This window comes from Leucoraja erinacea, chromosome 9 (assembly GCF_028641065.1).
Source record: "Leucoraja erinacea ecotype New England chromosome 9, Leri_hhj_1, whole genome shotgun sequence".
In the NCBI taxonomy this organism is placed as follows: Eukaryota; Metazoa; Chordata; class Chondrichthyes; order Rajiformes; family Rajidae; genus Leucoraja; species Leucoraja erinaceus.
In genome coordinates, this window is record NC_073385.1 from 57390664 (window position 1) to 57417071 (window position 26408).

A 26408-nucleotide genomic window follows, 5' to 3' on the forward strand; every position below is an offset into this window, starting at 1 on the left:
ATCCTCCAAGAATTTTATATGTTTCTATAAGATCACCTCTCATCCTTCTAAATTCCAGCGAATACAAGCCCAGTCGACCAATTCTTTCATCATATGTCAGTCCCATCATCCTAGGAATTAACCTCGTGAACCTACGCTGCACTCCCTCAATAGCAATAATGTCCTTCCTCAAATTAAGAGACCAAAATTGCACACAATACTCCAGGTCCGGTCTCACCAGGGCCCTGTACAACTGCAGTAGGACCTCCTTGCTCCTAAACTCAAATCCGCTCGCAATGAAGGCCAACATGCCATTGGCTTTCTTCACTGCCTACTGTACCTGCATGCTTAGTTTCAGTGACTGATGTACAAGCACACCCATGTCTTGTTGCACCTCCCCTTCTCCTAATCAGACACCATACAGATAATAATCTGCCTTCCTGTTCTTGCCACCAAAGTGGATAACCTCACATTTATCCACATTATACTGCATCTGCCATGCTTCTGCCCACTCACCAAACTATCCAAGTCACCCTGCAGCCTCATAGCATCCTCCTCACAGCTCACACTACCACCCATTTTGTGTCATCCGCAAACTTAGAGATGTTACATTTAATTCCCTTGTCTAAATCGTTAATATATATTGTAAACAACTAGGGTCCCAGCACCGAGCCTTGCAGCACCCCACTAGTCACTGCCTGCCATTCTGAAAAGGACCCGTTAATTCCTACTCTTTGCTTCCTGTCTGCCAACCAGTCAATACCCTACCCCCAATACCCTATGCTTTAATTTTGCACTCTTGTGTGGGATCTTGTCAAAGGCTTTTTGGAAGTCCAGATACACCACATCCATTCTACGTGTTTCACCTTGACATTCACAATGATAGGGACCTGGGAATGTTCCTGAATAGAGATTTCAGGATAAAGTACAGTTCCCTAAAAGTGGCAACACAGGGTAGGCAGGGTGGTGAAGGCGTATGCTATGCTTGCCTTTAACAGCTGTAGCTTTGATTATAGGAGTTTTGACATCAAGTTACAGTTGCACAAAACATTGTTTAAACTGCACTTGGACGTGTTATGTACAAATCTGGTTGTCACACTATAGACATGATGTGATTAAGCTAATCTGGGTGCAAAAAATATTCACAAGGTTGTTGTCTGGACTAGAGACTTTGCGCAAGAAGGAAAGATTGGATAGGTAGGGACCATTTTCTTGGGAACGAACAAGGCTGAGGGGTGATTTTATAGAGATTTATAAAATTATGAGGATCATAGTTAGGGCCAATAGTCATAGACTTTTTCCCAGAACAGGGCAGTCTAAAACTAAAGGGCAGTTTAAGGTGAGAGAGAAAAGAATTAAACTGGATCCCAGGCATGATTTTCCGCACAAAGACGGTGGTGGGTGTATGGAACAAGCTTCCAGAGGAGGGGTAAAGACTGGTACAATTACAAAGTTTAAAAACATTTGGACAGGTATATTGATAGGATGTCTTCATTGGAAATGGGCCAAAAACACAGGTGGGCTTAGCTTACAAAGACATCATGGTTGACATGGACAAGGTGAGGCCTAGGGTCTGTTTTTGTTCTGTGTAACTCAAAGAGTCCACGAGTTACAAATATCTCAAATAAATAATAACCTCAATAAAATAATAATGTCAATCAAATTATCCTAAAGCCGGAAACTATAGAGCTGTCTGAAGAAGGTCTCCAAATGTCAGCTATTCCTTTTCTCCAGAGATGTTGTCTGACCCGCTGTGTTTTTTGTGTCTAACTATAGAGCCATCTAGGTTGGAAACATGTGTCATGGCATTGCAAGCGTCAGCAGGCAAGGGAAGCACCAGTTTTGTCGACCGAGGTAGTGGCAGTACTCTTCCCACCTTGCAGTTTCGTGGTTTACCCAAAAACCTAAATCTAGGCAGTCACTCTCAATGCATTATTGCACCCTCAGATAATGTTAAACATTTATGTAAGTAATCTGGCCAATATTCTTCATGTGACCAAAACAAATCTTGTCGTTTGTCACTTTGCTGTTAGTAAGGGACAAATTGACTGTGTAACAAGCATATTTAAAATGTTTGTTACAATAATAAATCCTGTGAAGAAATCCTGTGGTCATGGAAAAGCATCGTTCTTGCTGGAAAAAAATAAATTATTCCTAACTGTGGCCTGGAAGGCTCTTCAGAGAGGAAAGATCATACCAGGTCAGCATGGAGCTAGAGGCACGTGGAGTCAAGGCTGATTAAAGACAGCAAGTTTTATAACCCAGCCGTCAACTTTGAACCAGGTGGGTTATTCCAACCGAGGCAGCAGATCGCTACATCCTACGTTAAACGGTGGGTGAAAAATCTGTGATGAAAATAGCTCAACAAGTGTGGCTGTGATGTGAATGGGAAAAATTAAAATATAGAATAGTATTGCAAGGGATGGGCGCTACATAATGTGTGAAGCATTGCCACCGCTAGAAAAACTGCTGCTTCACATCTCTAGTGACCCTCATTCACTCCTGATTTTTGGTGTTGTCTGTGTTAAGTTTGGGAAAGCAAGAAAAGAGTTGCCATGTTCCGACGCCATCTTACAACTTTCAAGTCTCAAGTCTCAGGAAAATCTGATCTTGGCTAAGGAGATATGCATTTCTTATTTTCTCTCTTTAAAGGCCAGTGTTGATGGGAATGTGAAGAGAATAGAACGGGATCTGTCTCGGATTATTGTAATTGATCACTTGATGATTGACATTAACTCAGTGGGCTGAAGGGCCTGTTTCCTTACCATGAGTCTAGCATGAAGGTAGTATCACATAACAGGAAATAATAGTTACACAAATGCACACAAACAAGGTCCAAGATAGGATATTAGTTTGTACCTGTTGGATGAGTTTGCTGTAGTATGTCGCCAAATAGATGATGTATGTTGTAGTTAGCTGCCTCACTGTATTCCAGGTCGCTGGGCAACTGATTTCCTTAAAGCATCTTTTTACACAGCCCTCCAGGAATGGCTTGATACCTGCCACGTGGCTCCAGTCTAATGGAGGAGGTGGAATATGTTCCTCCTGGTCCTTCGCACTAAAGAACATAAATGGAGAAGTTCATTGAACAGAAAGCACATTTGAGAAAAGAGCGCTCCTCAGGTTGTTCTACTTCATTCACTGGCAAAGTGCACATCCATTCCAATTACTGCCAGGAAATACAAATGTACAACAGCATTGAATAAAACCACACAGGTGGTGGGCATTTGGCCCATTGTGCCTGTGCCAGCTCTTTCAACCAACCAGCCATTAGTCCTACTCTACTTTTCTTTCCCAACAGTGCTATACATTCCTCCAGTGCCGATCCAGTTACCTGTCTGTAAGCCATTACTGCATCTGCATCGATTCAAACATCATTTTAGCATGCGAATGCTAGAACATTCAAGATTCATGATTCAAGAAATTTATTGCCATGTCAACAAGTTGATAGGAATGTGTCTTGGTTCGCTCTCAGACAGATACAATACAGTACAATACAACCACCACACACACCACAATAAATAATACAGACAATACCGTACGAAGGACAATATATACAGGAAGGACAGTACCCAGCAGTGTCATATTAAGCGTAAGTGCAAGTGCAAAAGAAAGTGCAAAGTGATTAGTGCAAATTCAAATATCTGATGGCTTGGAGATAGGTGCTGTCTCTGAAGCGAGATGTTTTACTTTTAATGCTTCTATATCTCCTTCCTGATGGGAGGAGATTAAAGAGGTAATGTGCTGGGTGAAAGTGATCTGCTATGATTTTTTTGGCCTTTCTGGTGAGTCTTGTTGAGTAAAGTGATGTCACTGAGGGAAGTCTGCTGCAACCGATGATCTTAGAAGCTCGGCGCACTATTCTCTCCAGCCGAATCTTATCCTGCGAGGTTGTGCGACGATACCAGACAAGCATAGGGAATGTGAGTATGCTTTCTATGATAGACCTATAGAAGTGGGTCACGGCTGGTCGACCAACCCTGAATTTTTTAAGCTGCCGCAGGAAGTAGAGTCGCTGGTGGCACTTACTGATTATGAGACTGTGTAAATTATTTGTGTACACATATTTTGTGTAAAGACAAAAATTCACCTTATTGACACCACTGTTCCTTTACTGTTGTTAAATCTGTGGATAGTTCCCATCCACCAGTAAAACGTTTCTTCATATTTACCTAATCAAGATCTTTCATTTACACAGACTCTAATTATCCTAGAGCACGCAGTCAAATAAGTACTAAAGCATAGTTATTGAGAAAATCAAGTGATTCAGCAGACAATCAAGGAGAAAACAAGGAAATAGGAGCAGGAGTAGGACATTCGGCCCCTCACGCTGCCCCACCATTAAACATGGCTGGTCCTGGTCCTCATCTCTTCTTCTCTGCCTCTTAGTTCCCCATTGCCTTCAATCCTCTGATCCTTCAAAAATGTATCTACTTCGTCCTTCGATTACCCAAATGATCAGCCTTCACAAACCTCCAGAGAAGAGAATTCCAGAGGTTCACCATTCTCTGCGAGAAGTGCAAAAAATATTCTAACACTATAATAACCAGATAACACAAAAGCAAAAATAGCAAGCAGCTGATCATTTGAAATAAAAACTAAAAATGTTGGGAGTATTTAATAGGTCAGCCAGTATTTATGGAAAGAGTTAGATTCAGATTAGTTTATTCACATATATTCCAGGGTGCAAAGAAATTATTTCTTCACATGAAGCTCACAGTTTTCATACAGTAATGTGAGATACAAGAAGAAATAAACAATAAATGACTGCTGCAAAGATTGGTGTTCAATCTGATAGTGACAGTATTGATGGAAACATTGTGTCGGAACGAACTGCAGATTCTGGTTTGAAGAAGGGACTCGACCCGAAACATCACCCATTTGAATCTTCTCTCCAGAAATGCTGCCTTTCTCTCTGAGTTACTCCAGCATTCTGTGTCTATCTTTGATGGAAAAATTGTCTACTTTATAATAAAATATTTTCTATTAAGTGAAGCTGGATGAAAGATAAACATTGGCCAAGGCCAAGGGAAGAAGGTCACTCCATTTCTACAAATTAACAGCGACAATTTTTACTTTCATAGAAACATAGAAAATAGGTGCAGGAGTAGGCCATTCAGCCCATCGAGCCAGCACTGCCAGACAATATGCTTATGGCTGATCATCCAAAATCAGTACGCTGTTCTTGCTTTCTCCCCTTATCCCTTGATTCCGAAAAGACAACATCTCTGATAGTGTAACATTCCCTTGGTGTTCTGTACTAAGGTTAGAGAGCCTAGAGACTTTCTTTTGCGAAAGTCTCACAACTAAGACTTGAACCTATCACCCGCTGCACTGTAGTCACAAGCACAACTAAGTACAGCAGCCAGCGAGAATCTTTCAATGGAGTCTAAATGACAGCAAGCCTCGCCTTATGACAATATGCAGCTGTGGTAACCGTGGCAACGGTCCAGTGACAAGCTCCGTGAATACACGAGGGAATTGTTGCATTGTGAGACACCAAAGCCCAGTGCGGTGTTTCACTGTTGATCTAATATGATTGATGAATACATTCTCTGCCATAACCAGCAATCCCATACTGACATTTAATCAGTACCTTTGAGCCTCCCTATATTTCACAGGACAAAATGGAGCGTCCATCAAAATGGCAATCACTGTCAGAAAGACCATCAGTTCGGAATGAAAGCTATCAAAAATACAAAGCATTAATTCAAAACTGGTAGGCTGTGGGAAACAAAATCAGTCTTTGTTTTTGTGTTACCTAGCAACAGCCACCAATTCAACTGCCCCTCCTCCACTCCAGTCTCCCAGCATCAATCTGTAATCACTCATATGGGTCCAAGACCTGCTTTAATCACGAACGAAGGCATCAAGTCTCCAGGAGCATCCACTACACTGTGGCATGAAGACGGTACAAGATTAGCTACTGGTTCTGATCATCACACAGTGAGGGAGATTCCAATAACTTGCTGCAGAGGAGTGATGGAGGGTAGGTTAAAGAAAGGCTTGTCAGAGATTATACAGAATTAATGGCATTCAGTCCAACACCACTTGTTTTCTTGGTTTCAAATGAGATATCTCCAACGTATTACTATTGACCCCAATGATTACGTATTTAATCCTCTGAAATGTTATTCTCAGCAAGTTTCACATTCTACCATTCACAGATAAAAGAGTAATTCAGCACGTTACAGGCTCTACAGCCAATCACTTCAATGCCAACTACCAAGTACCTGTCTAGACTAGTCTCATTTACCAGCACTTGGTCCATGTCCTACTATGCCTTGGAGATTCAAATATTCATCCCGATCCTTCCTAACTCTTGAGTCTCTGCCTACACCACCTCTCAGGCAGTGCGCCCCAGACTGCAACTACCCTCTGGTGTATAAATTAGTCGGTAGATCCCCCCCAAAACCTCTTAATCCTCACCTTAAATTTATACCTTTTGTTTTCAGATGGGGAAATAATTCTTACTATCTACTCTTATAATTTTGTCTAATACTATTCGGTTCCCCCTCACTCCCATCAGCTGACTCTGCTCCAAGGAAAGCAAACCCACCTTATCAAACCCACAGTGACAACACAAGTAGACTAGTTGCAAAGGTGGTGTATTGAATGCTAGATATGAGTTGGATGAGGAATTGAGGACAAGAGTTGGGAAATCATGCTCCAGTTGTACAAAATGTTGCACCTGGAATATTGTGTGCAGTTCTGGTCACCATACTACAGGAAATATATGATTAAGCCAGGGGGTTGCAGAAAAAAAAAATCACAAAAATGTTGTGAGGAGAGTTATAGGAAGAGATTGGATAGCTGGCATTGTTTACACTGGACCAAAGGAGGCTGAGAAGTGTTCTTAGAGAGGATTGTATATCCATGTGGGGAACAGATCAGATCATAGTTTTTTTTCCCACAGGTAGGGAAATCTAAAACTAGAGGGAATAGGTTTAAGGTGAGAGGAATAATATTTAAAGGAGAACTTGAGGTGCAACTTTTTCCACCGAGAAATTAATGGATATGTAGAACGAGATGCCAGAGGAGATGGTAGAGGCAGGCACAATTACAATATTAACAAAAACATTTTTTCAGGAATGGTTTGGAGGAATATGTCAAACAAAGGCAAATGGGACTATCTCAGCAAGATTCCTGTGACCCAACTTGTCGACATGGACAAGTTGGGTCGAAGTGCCGTTTCTGTGCTGGATGTCTCAATAAATTAACTTTTACTGTGTTGAATAGGATTATAGGTATAATTATGACATTTAAAAGCCACTTAGACAACTTCATGGATAGAAAAGGGTTGGAAGGATATGGGCCAGGTGCAGAGCAGCGGGATTAGCTCAGTTAGCTAATCATCCTGGCCTGTTTCTGTGCTGCAGAGCTCTGGAACGATGAAGGGCCACTCAAAGCATTTCCTGCATCACTACAGTCCCTTTGTTGATAAATGATAAGTTTATAGTCATTCAACTTAATCCTGGCTAACCTGGGTCTGAATTCCATTTAAGTCGGCTTTCATTTATCCAGGGTAATGGAAAGGAGCATTTCCACACATATTGCAAAAATACAAATAATGAAAGGGAGAATGTGAGACGCAATAAAAACCATCAAACATCCCACACAGACGTTACTTTATTGTTCGCTGATTATTCAACCAAATCGAAAGCGATTTCTCAACTGAGATATGTCGAGCAGCTGAGCAACTACTGTGATTACATTTGCTTTGGCCAGCAAAGGTAAATATCTTTTCTAGGGTTCCAGCTTGATGTCCACTGGTCCACTCTGGAGCTCCTGCCAGCAGAGTGGGGATTGTAGATCAAGTCAAGTCAAGTCAAGTCAAGTCAAGTCAAGTTTATTTGTTACATACACATACGAGATGTGCAGTGAAATGAAAGTGGCAATGCTCGCGGAACAACAACAAAACAACCAAACAAATTATAAACACAATCATAACACACATATTATTTTACATAATAAATAATAGAAGGAAAAACGTTCTGTACAGTTAGTCCCTGGTGAGAAAGGCGTTTACAGTCCGAATTGCCTCTGGGAAGAAACTCCTTCTCAACCTCTCCGTTCTCACTGCATGGCAACGGAGGCGTTTGCCTGACCGTAGCGGCTGGAACAGTCCGTTGCAGGGGTGGAAGAGGTCTCTCATGATTTTGTTTGCTCTGGAGTTGCACCTCCTGTTGTATAGTTCCTGCAGGGGGGTGAGTGAAGTTCCCATAGTGCGTTCGGCCGAACGCACTACTCTCTGCAGAGCCTTCTTGTCCTTGGCAGAGCAATTCCCGAACCAGATGGTAATGTTCCCGGACAAGATGCTTTCCACCGCCGCTGCGTAGAAGCACTGGAGGATCCTCGGAGACACTCTGAATTTCCTCAATTGCCTGAGGTGGTAAAGGCGCTGCCTTGCCTTACTCACCAGTGCTGAGGCGTGTGATGACCATGTCATATCCTCAGAGATGTGGACTCCCAGATATTTAAAACAGTTCACCCTATCCACAGGATCCCCATTTATACTCAATGGAGTGTATGTCCTCGGATGATGTGCCCTCCTAAAGTCCATGATCAGCTCCTTCGTTTTTTTGATGTTCAAGAGGAGGCTGTTCTCCTGGCACCAGAGTGCTAGATCAGCCACCTCCTCCCGGTAGGCCCTCTCATCATTGTCTGAGATCAGGCCCACCACCACAGTGTCATCAGCAAACTTAATTATTGATCAGGTCAAGTATGTGTATGCACTCAGGGGGAGAGGAGAGGTCTTTGGATCAGTACAGCTCATCTGAAAACCAGATAAACAGCTTGTGGAAACAAGAATTATCCAAATTTGTTTTTGTCATACGGAGAGACAACCTTTATGGAAACAGGCTTTTTGACTCATCAAGACTGTTTTATTCTCAGTATATTCCCATCAACCTCCCCTCTGCCAGACTCCAATATGCTAGAGACGACTTTTGATGGTCAATTAACCCACCAATTCACACACTTTTGGGTCACAGTAGGAAATCAGATCCACAAGAAATGCATGAGGTGCAAACTCCACAAAAACAGCACCTCGGGTCAGGATCAAGCCCAGGTAGCTAAGACTGTGAAGAGCTGGAGCATCAACCACACCCACATACATTTTCATCAGCCAAAGTTCTACCTACGCAATCTCTTAGTGACCTTTTCTAATTTTTTTTTCCACAGCAACACTGCTTATTGTAAGTGTTAATAACATATTTTTTAATTAAACCCCAATTTTAGTGTTCACAGATGAGTTCAAAATTTCTATAGCGCTTTGCATGATATGCTCACTCATATTTTAAAGTTTATATTTCATGGTCATCCTCCCTTAGGAATATCATTGAAGCCGATCTCTGTGAACACCAGAATCTATGTCTCACACCCGAATATTCCCCGAAATGCATAATTTCACATCTCCGCAAGGCGACACAGTGGTGCAGCAGTAGAGTTGCTGCCTTACAGTGCCAGACCTGGGTTCAATCCTGAAAAGGGGCGCAGTTTATACGTTCTCCCTGTAACTGCGTAGGTTTTCTCCAGGTGCTCTGGTTCCCTTCCACACCCCAAAGACATACAGGTTTGTAGGTTAATTGGCTTCGGTAAAATTGTAAATTGTCCCTAGTGTGTTGGATAGTACTGGTGTATGGGGTGATCGCTGGTTGGTGCGGACTCGGTGTTTCGAAGGCCCTGTTTCTCTCTGAAGTCTAAAATCTAAAGTCACATTATACCCTTCTGCCATCTTTATTCATCCAATTCATTATATTCCATTGTGGACTTTGCTCTCTTATTTGTTCTAAACCTCCCCAGCAAACCTCAGCATTTAATTCTCTCAGCTCTGCAGCACCTCCTCAATAATTTACAGGCCTTTTACTCAAATCAGAATACAGTACCCAGATCCAACCAGAGTTCAGCAGAGTTAAATGAAACTTCCAACACTTAACTCTCCAGCCCTTTGGAAAGAAAGGCTAACTTGCCACTAAACCTTTTAATTACTCTTCTGTTCTTTTTCGCTTGAGCGATTACTACCCATAGCATTATAAATCACTGTTCTTCTGTTCTCACAGATCTTACACTCAACATTTAGAAAATAGCTTGATTTGAGTTACTTAACTCCAAAGCAGATGACTTCATTCTCACCCACATAAATCTTCATCAGCCATAATTCTGCCTACCTAATTTTTCTTCACCCCTTACTTTTTTTGCTCACATTTGCTTCACCAGTATAGGTGCCATATATAGTTATATATTTCCCGTTTCCTTCATCGATTGATTCCGGTAGGCGGCGCGACTCTCGTCAGCAGCGGCCTCTGCAGCCCGTCCGCGTTTTTATTATTTTTTGTCTATGTTTATATGTAGTTTTTGTTATTTTTCTGTTGGGATGTGTGTGTGGGGGGGTGGGAGGGAGGGGGCAACTTTTAAATCTCTCCCTGCATGGGAGACCCGACCTTTTCTTGTCGGGTCTCCGTTGTCGTTGGGGCTACAATGAGGAGCGGCCTCCAACAGGAGAAGACCGGGGACTCTGGTGCCGACTCACCTCACCGTCGCGGAGCTGGCCGAGTCCGGAGGGGGTGGAGCGGTGGTGGAGCGCTGCTGCTGCTGCTGCTGCTGATTTGGAGGCTGCAACTGTGGGTCTGCGGACGGCGGCACTGGGGCTCCTGCAACGGCGACTTCTCCCGCCCGAGTTGCGGGGTCGAAGAGCTCCTGGAGCGGGACCTAACATCACTGCCCCGCGCGGCTTGGAATGGCCGCGGGACTCTGCGGGCACACGCCGGGGGCTCCAACATCAAGAACCCGGTGTGCGATCTTGCACCACCCGGCGTGGCTTTAATGGCCGCGGGACAATCGCCATCACCAGCCGGGGGCTTTGACTTTGACATCAGGGGGGGGGGGGGGGAGTGCAGTGGAGAGATAATTTTTTTTTTGGCCTTCCATCACAGCAATGTGATGGATGTTTATGTAAAATGTAAATTATGTTGTGTCTGGGGTCTATTTGTTTGTAATGTATGGCTGCAGAAACGGCATTTCGTTGGGACCTCAAGGGGTCCAAATGACAATTAAATTGACTATTGACTATTGATGAGACTGAACTTAGGGCATCAAACTGTGGGATATAGTTATCGTCATCACAGTGTGTGACTGGATGGGGGTTGGGGGAGAAAGCATAAAGGTCCTCAGATCCAATGGATTCAATGAGAGCTTCGACCATGGGCTTTGCCACTATGTTCTGATAGGAATGAAAGCCAGCTTCAACCAGCTTCAAACAAGTTTATTGTCATCTAGATCTGGGTGGAATGAAACTCAATTTTCACGTGAAGCGTACCGAGTGAACAGATACAACAATGGATAAAGCAACAAATGCAAAACAGCAGAATGGGGCAAAGATTGTACTGCAATCTGAAGCCATGCAAAATATACATGAAAGTGCAATAACAGAATAACCAGATAAGGAAGATTTAAGAGAAGATTTAATAGTAGCAGCACCTCCAAGAAGGGGGTGTGAACAAGGTAGACACAAGGAATCTTGAACAAAAAACATACAGTGCTGGAGTAACTTAACAGGTTTGGCAGCATCTGTGGAGGACATGGATAGGCAATGTTTCTGGTCGGGCTTCTTCTTCAGACTCCATTGCAGATGGAAGCTCCAAAGCCAAGTCCAGAAGTTTAGGGATGAGCTAATTTGGTATTAAGGTGTTGGAGGTTGAGCTGTAGTCACTAAATAACATCCTGACATCAAGGTGATCCAGCATTGAATGCAATGCAAGGGAGATGCCATTCTCTGTTGACCCATTTTTCCTGTACGCAATTGTAAGGAGCCTAGATAGTCGGGCGTAGATGTGGGCCATTATCAATCTTTCAATCCAATTCATTACGGTCGATGCTGGAGCTACTGGACTCTTTACTTTTCGTGGAGTGATGGGGTGTCCTTGAAGCAGGTGAGGACAGTAGACCGTTGAACTGAGAAGTGAAGATGTTGGCGAAGACTGTGGTCTGCTGGTTTGCATATGATTTCACAACTCCTTTAAGGGACTCCATCCAGGTTGGCCGCTTTCCCCAGAGTTTAACTTCGTGAAATTAGATTGGACTTCTACCACCCAGATGTATGGGACAGAGCCAGCTGGAGATGAGATGACGTGACTTGGTGGTACTTAGTTTGCCTGTTCCAAACGGATGTAAAAGGCAATACGTTCTTTCGATGGTTGCTGGCATATAACGCCACTCATTTCAGCTTTGAACCCATGATCGTTTTCGGGCCCTGCCACTGTCGCCTAGCATCCGCATGGTTGAATTGGGGCTCTCGTTTGCTTTGGAATTCTATTATGGTTCATTCACAGACCTGCGGAGCTCATACTTGGCCTTCTTGAGCAGTATGGGTCATCCTTCTTAATAGTCTCCGATCAAGACTTTAGCAGAGAGCGAATCTCCCTTTTCATCCAAGGATTCTGATGGGGAGAGATGCAATCTGCCTTTGTCAGAACGCAGTCATCAATGTATTTATTGATGAAAACAATGACGATTCAGGTGAACTTTGGGCGGGATGTACTGTCTTTGAACATATTCTAGCCCAACAACTCAAGGCAGTTCTGAAGTAGGAATCAACCTCTTCAGATCACTTCTGTATCACTGTATTGATTTTTGTTGATCCTGTACTTATCCAGCAGGAGCAGCAACAACAGACTGCCAAAATGAAGGCAAAGGATGGACCAAAAGCCATACTTGATCGCGGTGTAGCAATGGTCTAGAGTATTAACACCCTACATGGTGCAGGATACAAGCTGATGGCATTTGGAAGGTCATTGATGAAGCAGCCATAGAGAGTTGGAGCTCGGATACCTCTTCATGGAGAGTGGAGGATGCTTCAAAGAGGCAGGGAACTATTGCCTCTACCCTTGCAAAGATTCATTCCCGTATCCAACATTCAACCAACAGCTCTTATACAAAGTCATTGAACTAAAACATTACCAGTTAGTCTCTCTTCAGATGCTGCCCAACCTGTTAAGTATTTCCAGCTTTTAATGATTTAAATCACTAAATAATCTGTTTATTGAGCATATTTATTTTTGTAGCAAAGCTGGCTGGTGCAATTGTCTATGTCTTGTGAAGTTCCAGGTTATAAATATGCTAAATGATCTCAAGCCCTGTGTAGCACACCTAGTGAAACACAGAAAAGAAACAGTCTGAAGAAAGGACTCGACCCGAAACGTCACCCATTCCTTCTCTCAATAGATGCTGCCTGTCCTGCTGAGTTACTCCAGCTTTTTGTGTCTACCCAGAAATACAAACGCTCTACAGGAAGATGAATAACAAGAAATTGGGGAAGTAGACACAGAAGGGAGCTCTCATTCGAAAGAGCGTTAGATAGAGCCCTTAGGGCGAGCGGAATCAAGGGGTATAGGTAGAAGGCAAAAAAACGGGGTAATGATTGTGGATGATCAGCCATGATCACATTGAATGGCGATGCTGGCTCGAAGGGCTGAATGGCCTAGTCCTGCACCTATTGTCTATGTATCCATGTATCTTGCGATATAATTTGCCTTAGTGAGCGTGGTAATTTAAATTGGTCATTCTTTGAAGAGATGAGTTTTCACACGCATCACAGACACAAAGTTAATTAAAGTTGACAACTGGACACTCAAAAGTGTGAAAGGTTTGATCTCGGCAATTGATCTGGAGTGATATTATAGAAAATTGAACTTGACCCAAATTGGATGAAGGCAAAAGGGAAAGAGCAAAGAGGTACCTGGAGGTGAACTGGGCCTGCAGTTCAAAAGCACACCCTGCAGTGTGAGTGACATTGATCAGGAGGCAAACCAATGCCTCTGCTCTCTGTAAGGAATAATCAAACGATGGGTCCTCTTTTTTCGGATGGGACACTAGATTTGGTAGGGTCTGGAGAATCTTCATCAGTGCAGGATAGAAGTCCCTGGGGATGGTAAAAGCAGAAATCAGTAATTATCACATTATTATTTAAGGGGTTTTATTGAATGCATATCCACACTAGAGATATTCAGGACATTCCGAGGTCAGGAAAGGCATTTTTTCCTAAACACAATCAATGAAAATGATGGCCTAGAAAAGCTCCACAAATCTCAAACATCATGATGAAATACCAAAGATAGAAACAAAATGTTGCAGTAACGCAGTGGGTCTGGTCGCATTTCTGGAGAAACGGAATTGGTGATACTTCAGGTCGAGACCCTTATTCAGACTGAGTCAGGGGAGTCAATGGCCATGGAGCCCACAATGGTCTATTGTTGGCTGCGGAGGAGGTGATAACGAAGGGATATGAATGGTGAAGCTAGCAGGACAACTAGGGTGGGGGGGATGGAAGGAGAGAGAGGGGATGCATGGGTTAATTGAGATTAGAGAAATGAATATTCATAACACTGGGTTGTAAGCAACCCAAGCAAAATATGAGGTGATGTTCCCCCAACAGTGGAGGAGGCCCAGGACAGAAAGATCAGTGTGGGAATGGGAAGGGGAGTTAAAATGTTTGGCAACCAGGAGATCGCGTAGGCCATGGCGGATTGAGCATAGGTGTTCAGCAAAACGATCGGCCAGTCTGCGCTTGGTCTCGCCGTTTTAAAGGAGTCCACACCAAAAACAATGGATACAGTAGATAAAGTTGGAGGAGACGCAAGTGAACCTCTGCCTCACCTGAAAGGACTGTCGGGGTCCGTGGATGGAGGCGAGTTGTGAGGAATAGGGACAGCTGTTGCATCTCCTGTGGTTGCAGGGGAACGTACTGGAAGGGATGAGTGGGCCAGTGAGTGGTGGAGGGAACATTCTCTGCAGAAAGCGGAAACGATGTGACTAGTGGCGGGATCGTGTTGGAGGTGGCAAAAATATCGGAGGATTATGTGCTGCATGCGACAGCTGCTGGGGTGAAAGGTGAGGACTAGGGGGACACAGTCCCTGTTGCGACTGGAGGGAGGAGGAGGAAGAGCGGAGCTACAGGGTACCGAGGAGACACATGTGAGGGCCTCATCTATGAAAGAAGAAGTAGGGACCCCCCCCCCCCACCCCGTTCTCTAAAGAATGAGGACATCTCGGATGTCCTGGTATGGAACACCTTGAGTGGCAAAGCGGCAGAAATGGAGGAATTGGGAGTAGGGGGATAGGGTCTTTGCAGGAAGCAGGGTGAGAAGAAGTGCAGTCTAGATAGCGGTGGGGGTTAGTAGGTTTTGAATAGACGTCAGTCAACAATATTTCTCCTGTGATGGAGACGGTGAGATCAAGAAAGGGCAAAGTTGTGTCTGAGATGGACCAAGTGAATTTGAGTGCAGGATGGAAATTGGTAGTGATGTTAATGAAGTCCATAAGTTCTGTATGGGTGCAAGAGGTAGCCCCAATGCAGTCGTCAATGTAGCAGAGATACAGTTCAGGGATAAGGCCAGTGTATCCCTGGAACAGTGATTGTTCGACATACCCTACAAAGAGGCAGGCATAGCTGGGGCCCATGAGAGTGCCCATGGCAACGCCTTTGATTCGAAGGAGAAGTTGTTAAGAGGACCAGCTCCACTAGGTGGAGGAGAGTGTTCGTAGAGGGAAATTGGCTGGTTCTGCGGAGAAGAAACGGAGAAGAATCAAAGCAGAAATGGAGGGCTTGAAGGCCTTCTTGGTGGGGGATGGAGTCGTAGAGTGACTGAACATCCATAGTAAAGATGAGGGGACAGGGTCCTGGAAAACAGAAGTCATTAATGAGTCCAAGGTGACTTTGACATAGGTCTGGAGGGATAGGACAGGGGGCTAGGATGGAGTCGAGATACATGGAAAGTATTTCAGTGGGGCAGGAGCATGCACACGAAAGGGTCTGCCAGGGCAGTTCTTTCTAGATTTTAGGGTGAAAGTAAAACGGGGCCGTGCGGGACTGGAGAACGATGATAAAACACCATCCTAATCTCACCTGGGGAAGATAAAAAAATCTCCTGGGCTAAAGCAAAAATTCCTGCCCTCAATCCATAGAATATACTCACACACCTTACCCTTCAATCATATACCATGCATGCTCCTGCCTTTAAATGGTCCACCCTCCTACTTTATCTAGTCACTTCATCATACACGCAGCTCATTTCCCAATGCACTTCTCATATTCAGTCCATCACATATAAATGTACCCTTTGTGATCCCGCTCCCCTGCTTTTCACTACACACTCACTTGTACATGTCGCATGCTTGTCCATAGTTGGCTGCAACAGCCCACAGCCGCAAGGCCTCGATGCTCAGTGCAAAGGCTTCCTGCTGCTCCAATGCCAGGTCGCCAGGATCTTGTGCTATGAACCTCCCGATTCGCTCCTTCATATTGAATTTGTTTAACTGTTTAAAAATACAAGCAACAACACAGACCATTCATGTTATCAAGCCAATCTGGTCAGTTTTTAGTGACCATAACATTCGAACAAGGTAGGTGCACCTCAAAGTGCTCATAACAAAGGCCTACTTCTTACAAAGTACTATTTAGAATAAGTGCTGATTGTAAGTCTGGAGTTAGTGCTGGAAAGTAGAGCACAGTTCCAATGATGGTATCTTCCAATGACTTGCATATCTGGTTCAATTTAAACTACCAAATATTTCCCACACTTGGAACAGAGTAAAACTACCTTTCTGATATAACACGATAGATGTGGAGTTAATTTCTCTGTTCTTTTTCTTCTTGAAACCATAGTTGTGCACGACTCACTATGGGAGTGGTCTTTTTAAGTGACGATTCCTATACGTTGGTGAATTGGAAAGAATGGTTTTGAATTGGGAATGAAGATGCCCAAATCAGAACACAATTTGCAACTTATGCAACAAGAATAGAATAATAAAATCAATGTTAAGTTGAACAGGCAAAGAACAAACCCAAGGAATATGGGTGAAGAACTTCCATATATTCTAATATAATTTTTCAGATTTTTTTTTGGAGTGATCAATTGTGCCAAGGAAGGGGAAGATGGAAATACCTTGCTTAAAAGCAGGGACAGAGATAGAAATAAGCCAAAATGTCGATACGAGTTTTAATTTGACTTCTTAAATCACTTGACTATAAAATATATAAGCTGATCAGAATCACATAGCTGGATTTTTGCATCTCAGTGTATATGCTCATTTCATCAGTCGCAGTCACACTAAGTATAGAACAGAAACAGGTCTTTACGGCCCACCTTGTCCACTTCGTCCATCATGCCTAACTACACTAACCCCATTTGCCTGCAATGGGCCCAGATCCCTTGATTCCTTTCCTACCCAAAGAACTGTAGATGCTGATTAAAAGGACTGATAAAGGACCCAAAACCCCTCCTTTTCTTCTTCGACCGCAGAACCAGAAAATGAAAGGACTCAAAGTGCCGTATAACTCAGCAGGTCAGGCAGCATCTCTGGAGAACATGGACAGGTGACGTTTCGGGTTAGGACCATTCTTCAGACAGGTACTTGAAACATCACCTATCCATGTTCTCTAGAGATGCTTCTTGACCTGCTGAGTTAATCCAGCACTTTGTGACATTTCACCTTAACACTAGGCATCGATGGCACTTGCCTGCACCAGCGAACCCTTCTTCAGCAGCTGTGCATCATCCGGTTGACATGGCTGTTGTTGCGGCTCACATTGTAGCCCCTGGCTGAAAGCGCTATCTTCAAGCTGCCACCACCGACAGCGTGTATCGTCATGGGGCTCCCAGCTGCTGCTTCTTCCCGTCGGTCGACACTTTGTTCCCTCCCCCTCAAACGTCTCCACTGCCTCCTCCTCCTTCTCTCAAAGAGTCACCGACATCTTCCACCATGATGTCGTCAATCCGGGGAGGAGGAGGTGGCACCAGCTGCGGAGGGGGAAGCGACGGAGTGGACAAAGCGACAGGAGAAATGGCCCGAAACGTCACCTATCCACATTCTCCAGAGATGATACCTGACCTGCCGAGTTACACTGGCATTTTGTGGTCCCTTTTGTGTATTAACCAGCATCTGCAGTTCCTAGTTTCTCTATCCTTAACAGCACGATGTCCGTTCATTCGCCTTAGTCAAAGCCCAAAGTCTAACAAACAAAGAATGAATTAGGCCTGGCTGATAGTTACCAAAATAGCTGACATATTCCTTCCGGTACATGCCAGAACACGAATTAACTTCATGGCAGCAGCAAGAGGCACACTGTAGTTACTGGTCATTGGATCAGTCTGAATCTTCCAGGTGGATGGGAGGAACTCTGAGACAATTGTCTCCACCAGTCTCGAGCACACTAGAATCTGAGTGAGAGAGACCAAAGATGTAATCTTACAACTATTATTATACTATTTTTAGATTCAACAATAACTATCTCAATCGCCAGCAATCACGCCTAAACCAGCGGCCACCACCAAGCCATTCCACTGCCCTTGCCCAGGCATCCTCATCATCTCCGTTTGTTTTACAGATTAAGATCGTGGATTTTATAGATTAAATAGGCAGAAAATGTTTCCATCAGCAAGAGAGTTTAGTAAATATAGATTAAAGAAAATTTGGAAAACCAGCAGGATTTTATTGACTGAATTTATTTTGTTTCTTTCAAATCCAATAGATCACGATAAGTTAGAAAAGGGAGTTTGAAGCAAATTCAATTGAAACTTTATATCTGGAAAGGAAACATTTGCAAAGCTTGGGCAAACAACACCGAGTGTGATTAATTAGCCAGCTATTTCACAGAAATGCCATAAACTCGATTCTTTAAGATGGTGAGATCTATTCGCCCTCAGTAATTGAATGTAAAAGGCAAATAATGTTGAGATCCCTTCCCCTTTATGATCTGCATCATCCTCACTTGGTCTTTATTTTTACGATCATTCCTGTTGATCATTCCACATTGTTTCCTGGGGTGGCAACTCTTTTATTCTATAGCTCACTTCACATAGTTTATCTTGAGCATTCCAGGACAACATCGATAATTGTCTCTCTTTGTGTACATCATTTTCATGTTCCAGTGCAAGTCTTGGAATAGTGGTAGTATGCTGATTTCTGGCACTTCTGGCTCTGAAGATTGCAGTTTCAATCTCCACTGCTACTAATGCACCAAGTATCGTATTGCTCTTTTCTATTGGGACATTAAATGGAGGCTCCAATTGCTCTTACAAATGAATGCAGAAGATCCTACATTACTATTTGATGAACAGGAAAGTTCTCTCCCGAATCCTAAGCAATATCTAGCCCTCAGCTAACACTGCCAAAGGGACCTGACGAAAAATATAATCTGACCATTTCCCTCCTCACCTGCTGAGTTCCTCCACTATTCTTTTGCTCAATATTCCAGTATCTAGAGCCACTTATGTCACCACTGGCGGGAATACCTAGCATCACGCTGATATTTTTGGGGCTCTACCACCAACCAACTGACTATTACAATTCCTGCATCACAGCACTTCGCTGATGCATTAGATTGTAGTTACTGTCAGCATTACCTGATTACAAGCCTCAGAGGAATGTCTTGCTATTCGAATCAGAATCTCCAAAATGTCAAGGACGACCGACGGAGCAGGTCGGACAACTTCAAGGATATAACGCAGACGGTGAAGCACTTTCATCTTCAGCAATCCCTGCAGCAATTAAGTAAATGGGAAACACCAGAGATAATTAAGCATTAATAATCAAACGAGCTGATAGTTTTCCTCCTCCTATCCCCTCTTCTCTAATGATGAACAAAAAAAATTGCCTTAAGTTTAGAGCCAGGCCTTTCAGAAGTGATGTCAAGAAGTACTGTTAGAGTTTAAAGTTGAGAGTTAGTGTAGAAACAGGCCCTTCAGCCCACCAGGTCTGCGTTGACCAGCAATCCCCTTACACCAGTCCTATCCTACACAGTAGGGACAATTTACAGTAGCCAATCAACCTACAAACCTGCACGTCTTTAGAATGTGGGAGTAAACCAGAGCACCAGGAGGCAACAGGGAGAATGTGCAAATTCCATTCAGGCAGCACCTATAGTCAGGATCGAACCTGTGTCTCTGGCGATGTAAGGCAGCAACTCTATCGCTGTGCCACTGTGCCGCCCTCAAAATGATTCCCAAAAGGACTGGTGGAAATCTGGGACTCATGCACCCATGCAGCTATTAAGGCTGGCAGTTCAATAAGAAGTTTCAACGGTGTGTATCCTACTTATTTAGAAGGAATTTAAGATATTGTGGAACTAGGAAAGACAATTAAAGTCGAGATAGATCAGCATGCTCAAAATGAATGCCCTTTCATTTTAGGCTTTCTTCCTAAGCGATAGAACAATAAATGCAATTCTACAACTTAAAAATCCATTGTCTGCTTTGATCTGTCGTGTTCACACCTTACCTTCCATATCTCTAGTCTCCCTCTCTGCTGATTCTCAGTCTGAGGAGTTTAAGAAGGAACTGCAGATGCTGGAAATTCGAAGGTAGACAAAAATGCTGGAGAAACTCAGCGGGTGCAGCAGCATCTATGGAGCGAAGGAACAAAGGAAATAGGCAACGTTTCGGGCCGAAACCCTTCTTCAGACTGAGGAGTCTGAGGAGTCTCGATCCAATAGATCACCCATTCCTTCTCTCCAGAGATGCTACCTATCCCGCTAAGTTACTCCAGCATTTTGTGTCTAACTTAGACATGCAGTTCTTGTGAGAAGGCATTTGGTCTGAGATACCTAAGAGGAAATCTAGCTTTTTACAAACCACAGGCTTATTCAGCTGTGAAACTCTATTTTTTCCTAAATTAAAGCTGAGGAATCACAGCATCGAGACTGAATTCTGAGGCTTCATCATCATAAACAAGGGGAAAGAAAACCCTGGATGGACCAAACTTCAAGGCAACATATTATGCATTCTGAAATGTCTTTGATCATGCCCAGTAGAATTAGCACTGGCACCAGGTTAAAGGATTTGGCACCGAGTTCAAGAATGAGTTATTTGATCAAATCTAGATTTTAAATATCTGCAACAGAAAGAAAGAGAGGGAGAGAACCTGAGGAATGGAACTCTGAGGCTTGGACCGCAGTCTGCTGAAGGCACGGGTATGATACAAATCAGAAGTGAGGGTGTGGAGGCCATGGAGGATTGAAGGATGCTTTTGTGATGAGGAAAAACACCAACGGGAAATGTAGAAAACCTAATTTGTTTTAATTTAAACAAAAATTAAACTCCAGAGTGCAAAAGGCAGCTCTTAAGGGACAACATTCAGCGTAACAGTACAACCAAGGGCATGAGCTTCTCTGATTACACTGTGATATTGTGACGGCTGACTCCAGAACAACAGTATCACAAGCAAAGAAGGAAATGAGTGGGGTCGGGAGAGGGTCACATGTGACTGTGAACATAAAAATGTAATCTGAGAAACAAATAAAAATGGATGAAGAAAGTAAGAGAAAGATGGATGAAAGGAAAAGCAATACCATGGAATTTTGAAAACCATTGGGTAAGAGAGAAGGGAATAAATTCATAAGGCACACAAGAGAGAATGTTGCATAGGGTCCAGTAGCTCATATGTGGATGAAATAATTTCCATCGTCATATTAGTTAATGAGTAACAAGCCAAATTTAATTAATGGCGAATGGGCATTTATCAAACGGCAATCATGGCAATCAGTCTGAAGAAGGGTTTTGGCCCGAAACGTTGCCTATTTCCTTCGCTCCATAGATGCTGCTGCACCCACTGAGTTTCTCCAGCATTTTTGTGTACCGGCAATCATGGCATAACTGAATTCAAGAGGCATCAGTCCAGAAGTCAAGAAGAAGCTGACATCGATATATTGTGATGGAGAATGGCCACAGTAAACTGGCAAAATCTGCCAATGGGTAGACAAGCAGTGCAGCAGTTTATAATGTGATATGGAACCAATTTACACCCTGAGGACAAGAGCTTCACTTACCAAAAATAGCAAACTTGAACCAAATCGAAAGTAAAAACACACATAAATGCAAAAAACACAGAGTGTGGTCATTGGAAGAAATACAACACAAAAGGTGATGAAACACAATAAGATCTACAAAAAAAGTACATTAAAAACAATATTCTTGCAAAAGATGTTTTACATTAAGAAAGTGGTCAGGAATCCAGTCTCTTCAAATGGAAAATAGTGCTTTGGAAATGACAAGAACACGTGACTTTAACATGCACGACAGAGAATAGAGGAGTAATACTGAATCTGAGACTGGGAATAGCCAATAGTCATAAGGCAAAAATAACAGCAGTAATGAGGAACATAATGGCACAAAAAGGATGACAAAGGTGGCACAGCGGTAGACTGCTGCCTCACAGCGCCAGGGACCCGGGCTCGATCCTGTCTACATGCGCTTTCTCCCTGTGACTGCAGACACAAAATACTGGAGTGACTTAGCAGGACAGGCAGCATCTCTGGAGAGAAGGAATGGGTGACATTACGGGTCAAGACCCTTCTTCAGACTGATCAGTCTATAGAAAGGTCTCAACCCGAAATGTCATCCATACCTTCTCTCCTGAGATGCTGCCTGTCCAACTGAGTCACTCCAGCATTTTGTGTTTATCTTCGATTTAAACCAGAATCTGCAGTTCTTTCCTACACTTCCTGTGACTTTGTTGGTTTTCTCCGGTTTCCAACCACATTGTTAATTGGCCCCTAGTGTGTAGGACGCAGAGCTAGTATACGGGTGATCAATGGATGGCATGGGCTCAGTGGGCCGAAGGGCCTGTTTCCATGCTGTAACTCTAAACTAAAAATCTCCAGGAGCTGATATTTACAATTTCGGAGTTCTGAAGTAGCGTAGAATATTGTATGCATAATCTTCCAAACAAAAAACAAAAAAATGCTGCAAATACTCAGTGAGTCAGGCAGCATTCGTAAAAAGAGGAATATAGTTAACATTTAAAGGCCAATGGCTTTGCGTAAGAACAGTTTTGATGAACGGTCTTTGACGCGTAATGAATGGTATTGCTATTTCTCTTCACACAGATGCTGCCTGCCTGTCAACTACATTTGGAGTTTTTATTTCAGATTACCTGTAACATTCGCACAATGTTTTTATCATCTTCCAAAACTGGTCTCAATTCAGGATCCATTCATTTAGATAGTAAACTTGCATGTATTAATTAGTTAGCCTAACATCCAATGTTGGAAAATGACTGGAGTCTATAATTAAGGGTAGAGTGGACTGAACATTTTTGAAAGTTGTCAACTGATCAGATAGAAACTATATCGATTTGTGGTACAGCAAACCTGGTGAATCTGACTTTTTTTTTCGAAAAGATGACTTTAATAGAGGACAGGGCATCGCCTATGTTATTTCTATGCAATTCCAAAGCTCCTCATGGGTTAACTTAAATTGAATCTCATGGAATTAATGGCCAAATATTGACCTAACTGCAAAATTAGCTGAGCAGCAAAGAAGGACGTAATGGACAGATATTCACGCTGGCAAGAGGAAAGTAGTAGTAGCCCACAAGGATCTGTGTTCGACTGGAACTAATAATTCACATGTGACAGATCATGAGAGAATGTTGCATAACCACATATATCAATAACTGAAAGACAATATGGACATTGTAAACAATATGGAAAATAGTATTGCACTATGGGGATATTAATAAAATAAGGGAATGAGAAAGGTAAAGTTAGGTCATTGTGAGGGAATCCATTTTAACCTCAGAAAGAAACAGAATACCTTTTAAATAATGAATAGTTAGAAGCAAGGAGATCAAAAGAGACTTGCAGTCCATGTACATATGCTATCAAAATTGCTTTGACAAACACAGAAAATCAAAAGAGACTAATAGAGTGCTGGCTTTTATATCTTGGGGATTGGACTGTAAAGGGACAGACGATATTCATTAGAGATGCAAAGCTTTAATTCAACCATGCTGGTGGTATCGTAAGGAATTCCAGGTGCCCAACTTAACAAGGACTCGGATAAGAACCAGCACAGATTGATCAAAATGATTCCTGGACCTCCAAGAGTTAAAGGAGGGAAACTGATTTTAAATACCAGAGTTGCCTGCTCCAGAATGTAATTGTTAAACAATGTTACTAAAATCCTAGTTTAGTTTAGTTTAGTATTGTCACGTGTACCAAGGTACAGTGAAAAGCTTTTGTGTGCTATCCACATAATCTAGTCCACAAAAAGAGTATACATGAATGCAATCAAGACGACCACTATAGTTGGAAAGAAACTATTTATGGTGGTCGTGCAGAGTAGGATTTGTTGAATAATGGGGATATGGAGTTTGGTCACAGATTTAATCAATTATTTTGATGGATGGTAGAACAGGTTTGAGAAACAAGATGCCCTAATCTTGTTCCCATGTTCAGCCAAGTCCATGGCTGGGATATTCTCACACAGTCTCCCAGATGACAACAAGCGAAAGAACAACATCAAGTTCGAAGGGAATTGCAGTATTTTACTATTAAAAACACAGGAATAGCATCAGCTGCAATCTTTCTCACACTCTGTCTTGGGTGCCTTATGCCAGCAAGTAGTCAATGAGGAAGCATCCTGACTGACTGATCTTCTGACCTCATGATGCTACACATTCATTGCCCTCAGAGATCAGCTCTCAGAGAGCAGATGCAGAAAGAAAAGACTTTCCATTTCACTAGACTACTGATGATGCCCCTATACCTTCCCCCCTTTCAACGAGGGTCAAGCAAATACCCAGCATCAGGACTTCATTTATGCATTGCATCTCCTTCATATATTGAACAAACAAATACTTAGGAACTTCTTTAACTCGGTCCAAAAATAAACAGAAGCTCAACCTCGATTTGAAGGAAATTTAAAAGAGTTCATTTCCAAAGGGATTGAGAACATTAATCTAATCTTGAAATTACTTTGCAGTGTTTGCTCCGGGATATAAAAACAAGTATGACAAAACTGAGAAAGCAAAGATAGATTTCACATGTGTTCGATGTGGCTTGACACCGCACTTCTAAAGATAACCAGGAGAGTAAGCATCGAAGTCCTGGACACAATATATCCCTCTACTGTCATTTTCACTTTGCTGGATTGGGGAAGCAAGCTCTGCATAAATTGCTTGCAGTTTTTCTACCTTGCAACAGAGACTGCTGTTTAGAACTTACTGTTGAATATTGTTTATAGGCTATGGTTACTCGAGGGTCATCCTATTTATGCAAGCATAATTTAAACACATAATGCCTATGATTATAAAGGTTATCCTGGCTTTTGCCACAAGGGTGCCAGCTTTCTTGCATGTTAGCCTTTATGTGCCCTACTGAAGGGGAAATGGTTTGTATAGTGCAAACCAGTCTCATTCCCTCCCCTACAACCTGCAGTCCAACTCCATTCCCTCCCCTACAGCCTGTGGTCCAAATTTTGGCAGTGACATACCCCTGCACATTCCAACACGAAAAATAAAACAGAAAATGCTGGAAACATCAAGCAGCCTCTGTGGAGAGAGAAACAGTTAATAATTCAAGACCTTGTTCAGAACTGGGAATGAAAAAAAAACAAATTAATATCAATAGCGGAGGAGGTGGAGGGAATAGCTAGAGCAAAATACATATCATTGGTAGGATGCATTAAGGCAGCAGTTAGAATAGCAGTAAAAGTACACTATGCTCAGACAAAGCAGAACATGCATCGAGTTGCTACAGTAACCTATTTGGACATCCTATCAGAGATATTTCCCATTCCTCGCTCACCTTGGCTGCATGAAAAACAATCTAGTTGTCCCTTTTGCCAGTTTAGATGAAGGGTCTCAGACCTAAAATGTTAACCATTTTTCTTTCCACAGATGCTGCCTGACTGAAGGAGTGTTTCTAGCATGTCCTGTTTTTTATTTCAGATTTCGAACATTCGTAATTTTTTGATTTATCACCCAACATGATACCGTTTATAGATCTCAGGGTACCATAAAAGCTTAAACGCATAAGCCGGCACAATCACCAACTGTGGATGAAAAAAGAGGCATGGGAGAACATAATGAGAACATGGTCCTGGAGGGGAGGATGCAGAGGTATGTGTCAATAATATATTAAATATGTAAACATTACTGCAATTGCAGACTTATTGTGACACGTTACTTTGATAGCATCAATGCGGGCAACATCTGGATCAGCTTTCTTATCTTCCTTGGACTTGGCTTTCTCGTTTTGTTTCATTTTTGATTCCTCCTCCTCATCATCATCATCGTCGTCCTCCTCTTCCATTTCATTAGGCCGAAGGGGGAACACTGACGATCCCAGGTACCAGGAGAAGGTCCTGTCGAGACATTCCTGCAGGAAAAAGCGCCACTTTTACAAGCAGTCTTTCTGCAATACAAAGAACATAGAACAGTACAGGACAGTAACAGGCCCTTCAGCCCACGATCCCCATGCCGAACATGATGTCCAGTTGAAATAGTCTCCTCTGCCTGTGTGTGATCCATATTCCTCCATTCCCTGCATTTCCATGTGCCTATCTGGAAGCATTTTAAATACCTTACATCCTGTAATAGGTTGGATAAACAGAATGTAAATTAAAAATCTGGTTGATAATCTTACTTCAGGC

General features: G+C 42.8%; 1 protein-coding gene across 2 annotated transcripts in view; it reads right to left on the reverse strand.

Annotated features, from left to right (window-relative positions):
* The window catches only part of rpap1 (RNA polymerase II associated protein 1), a 107087-nt gene that overhangs the window by 25626 nt on the left and 55053 nt on the right, over positions 1-26408 (reverse strand). For both annotated transcript variants that reach the window (XM_055640870.1, XM_055640869.1), the window contains exons 12-17: positions 25943-26134; positions 19380-19514; positions 18027-18194; positions 16133-16290; positions 13715-13897; positions 2839-3037 (exon numbers count right to left, since the gene is read on the reverse strand). In XM_055640870.1, the coding sequence (XP_055496845.1) occupies positions 2839-3037; positions 13715-13897; positions 16133-16290; positions 18027-18194; positions 19380-19514; positions 25943-26134 (1035 nt within the window). The remainder of the gene's footprint in view (positions 1-2838; positions 3038-13714; positions 13898-16132; positions 16291-18026; positions 18195-19379; positions 19515-25942; positions 26135-26408) is intronic.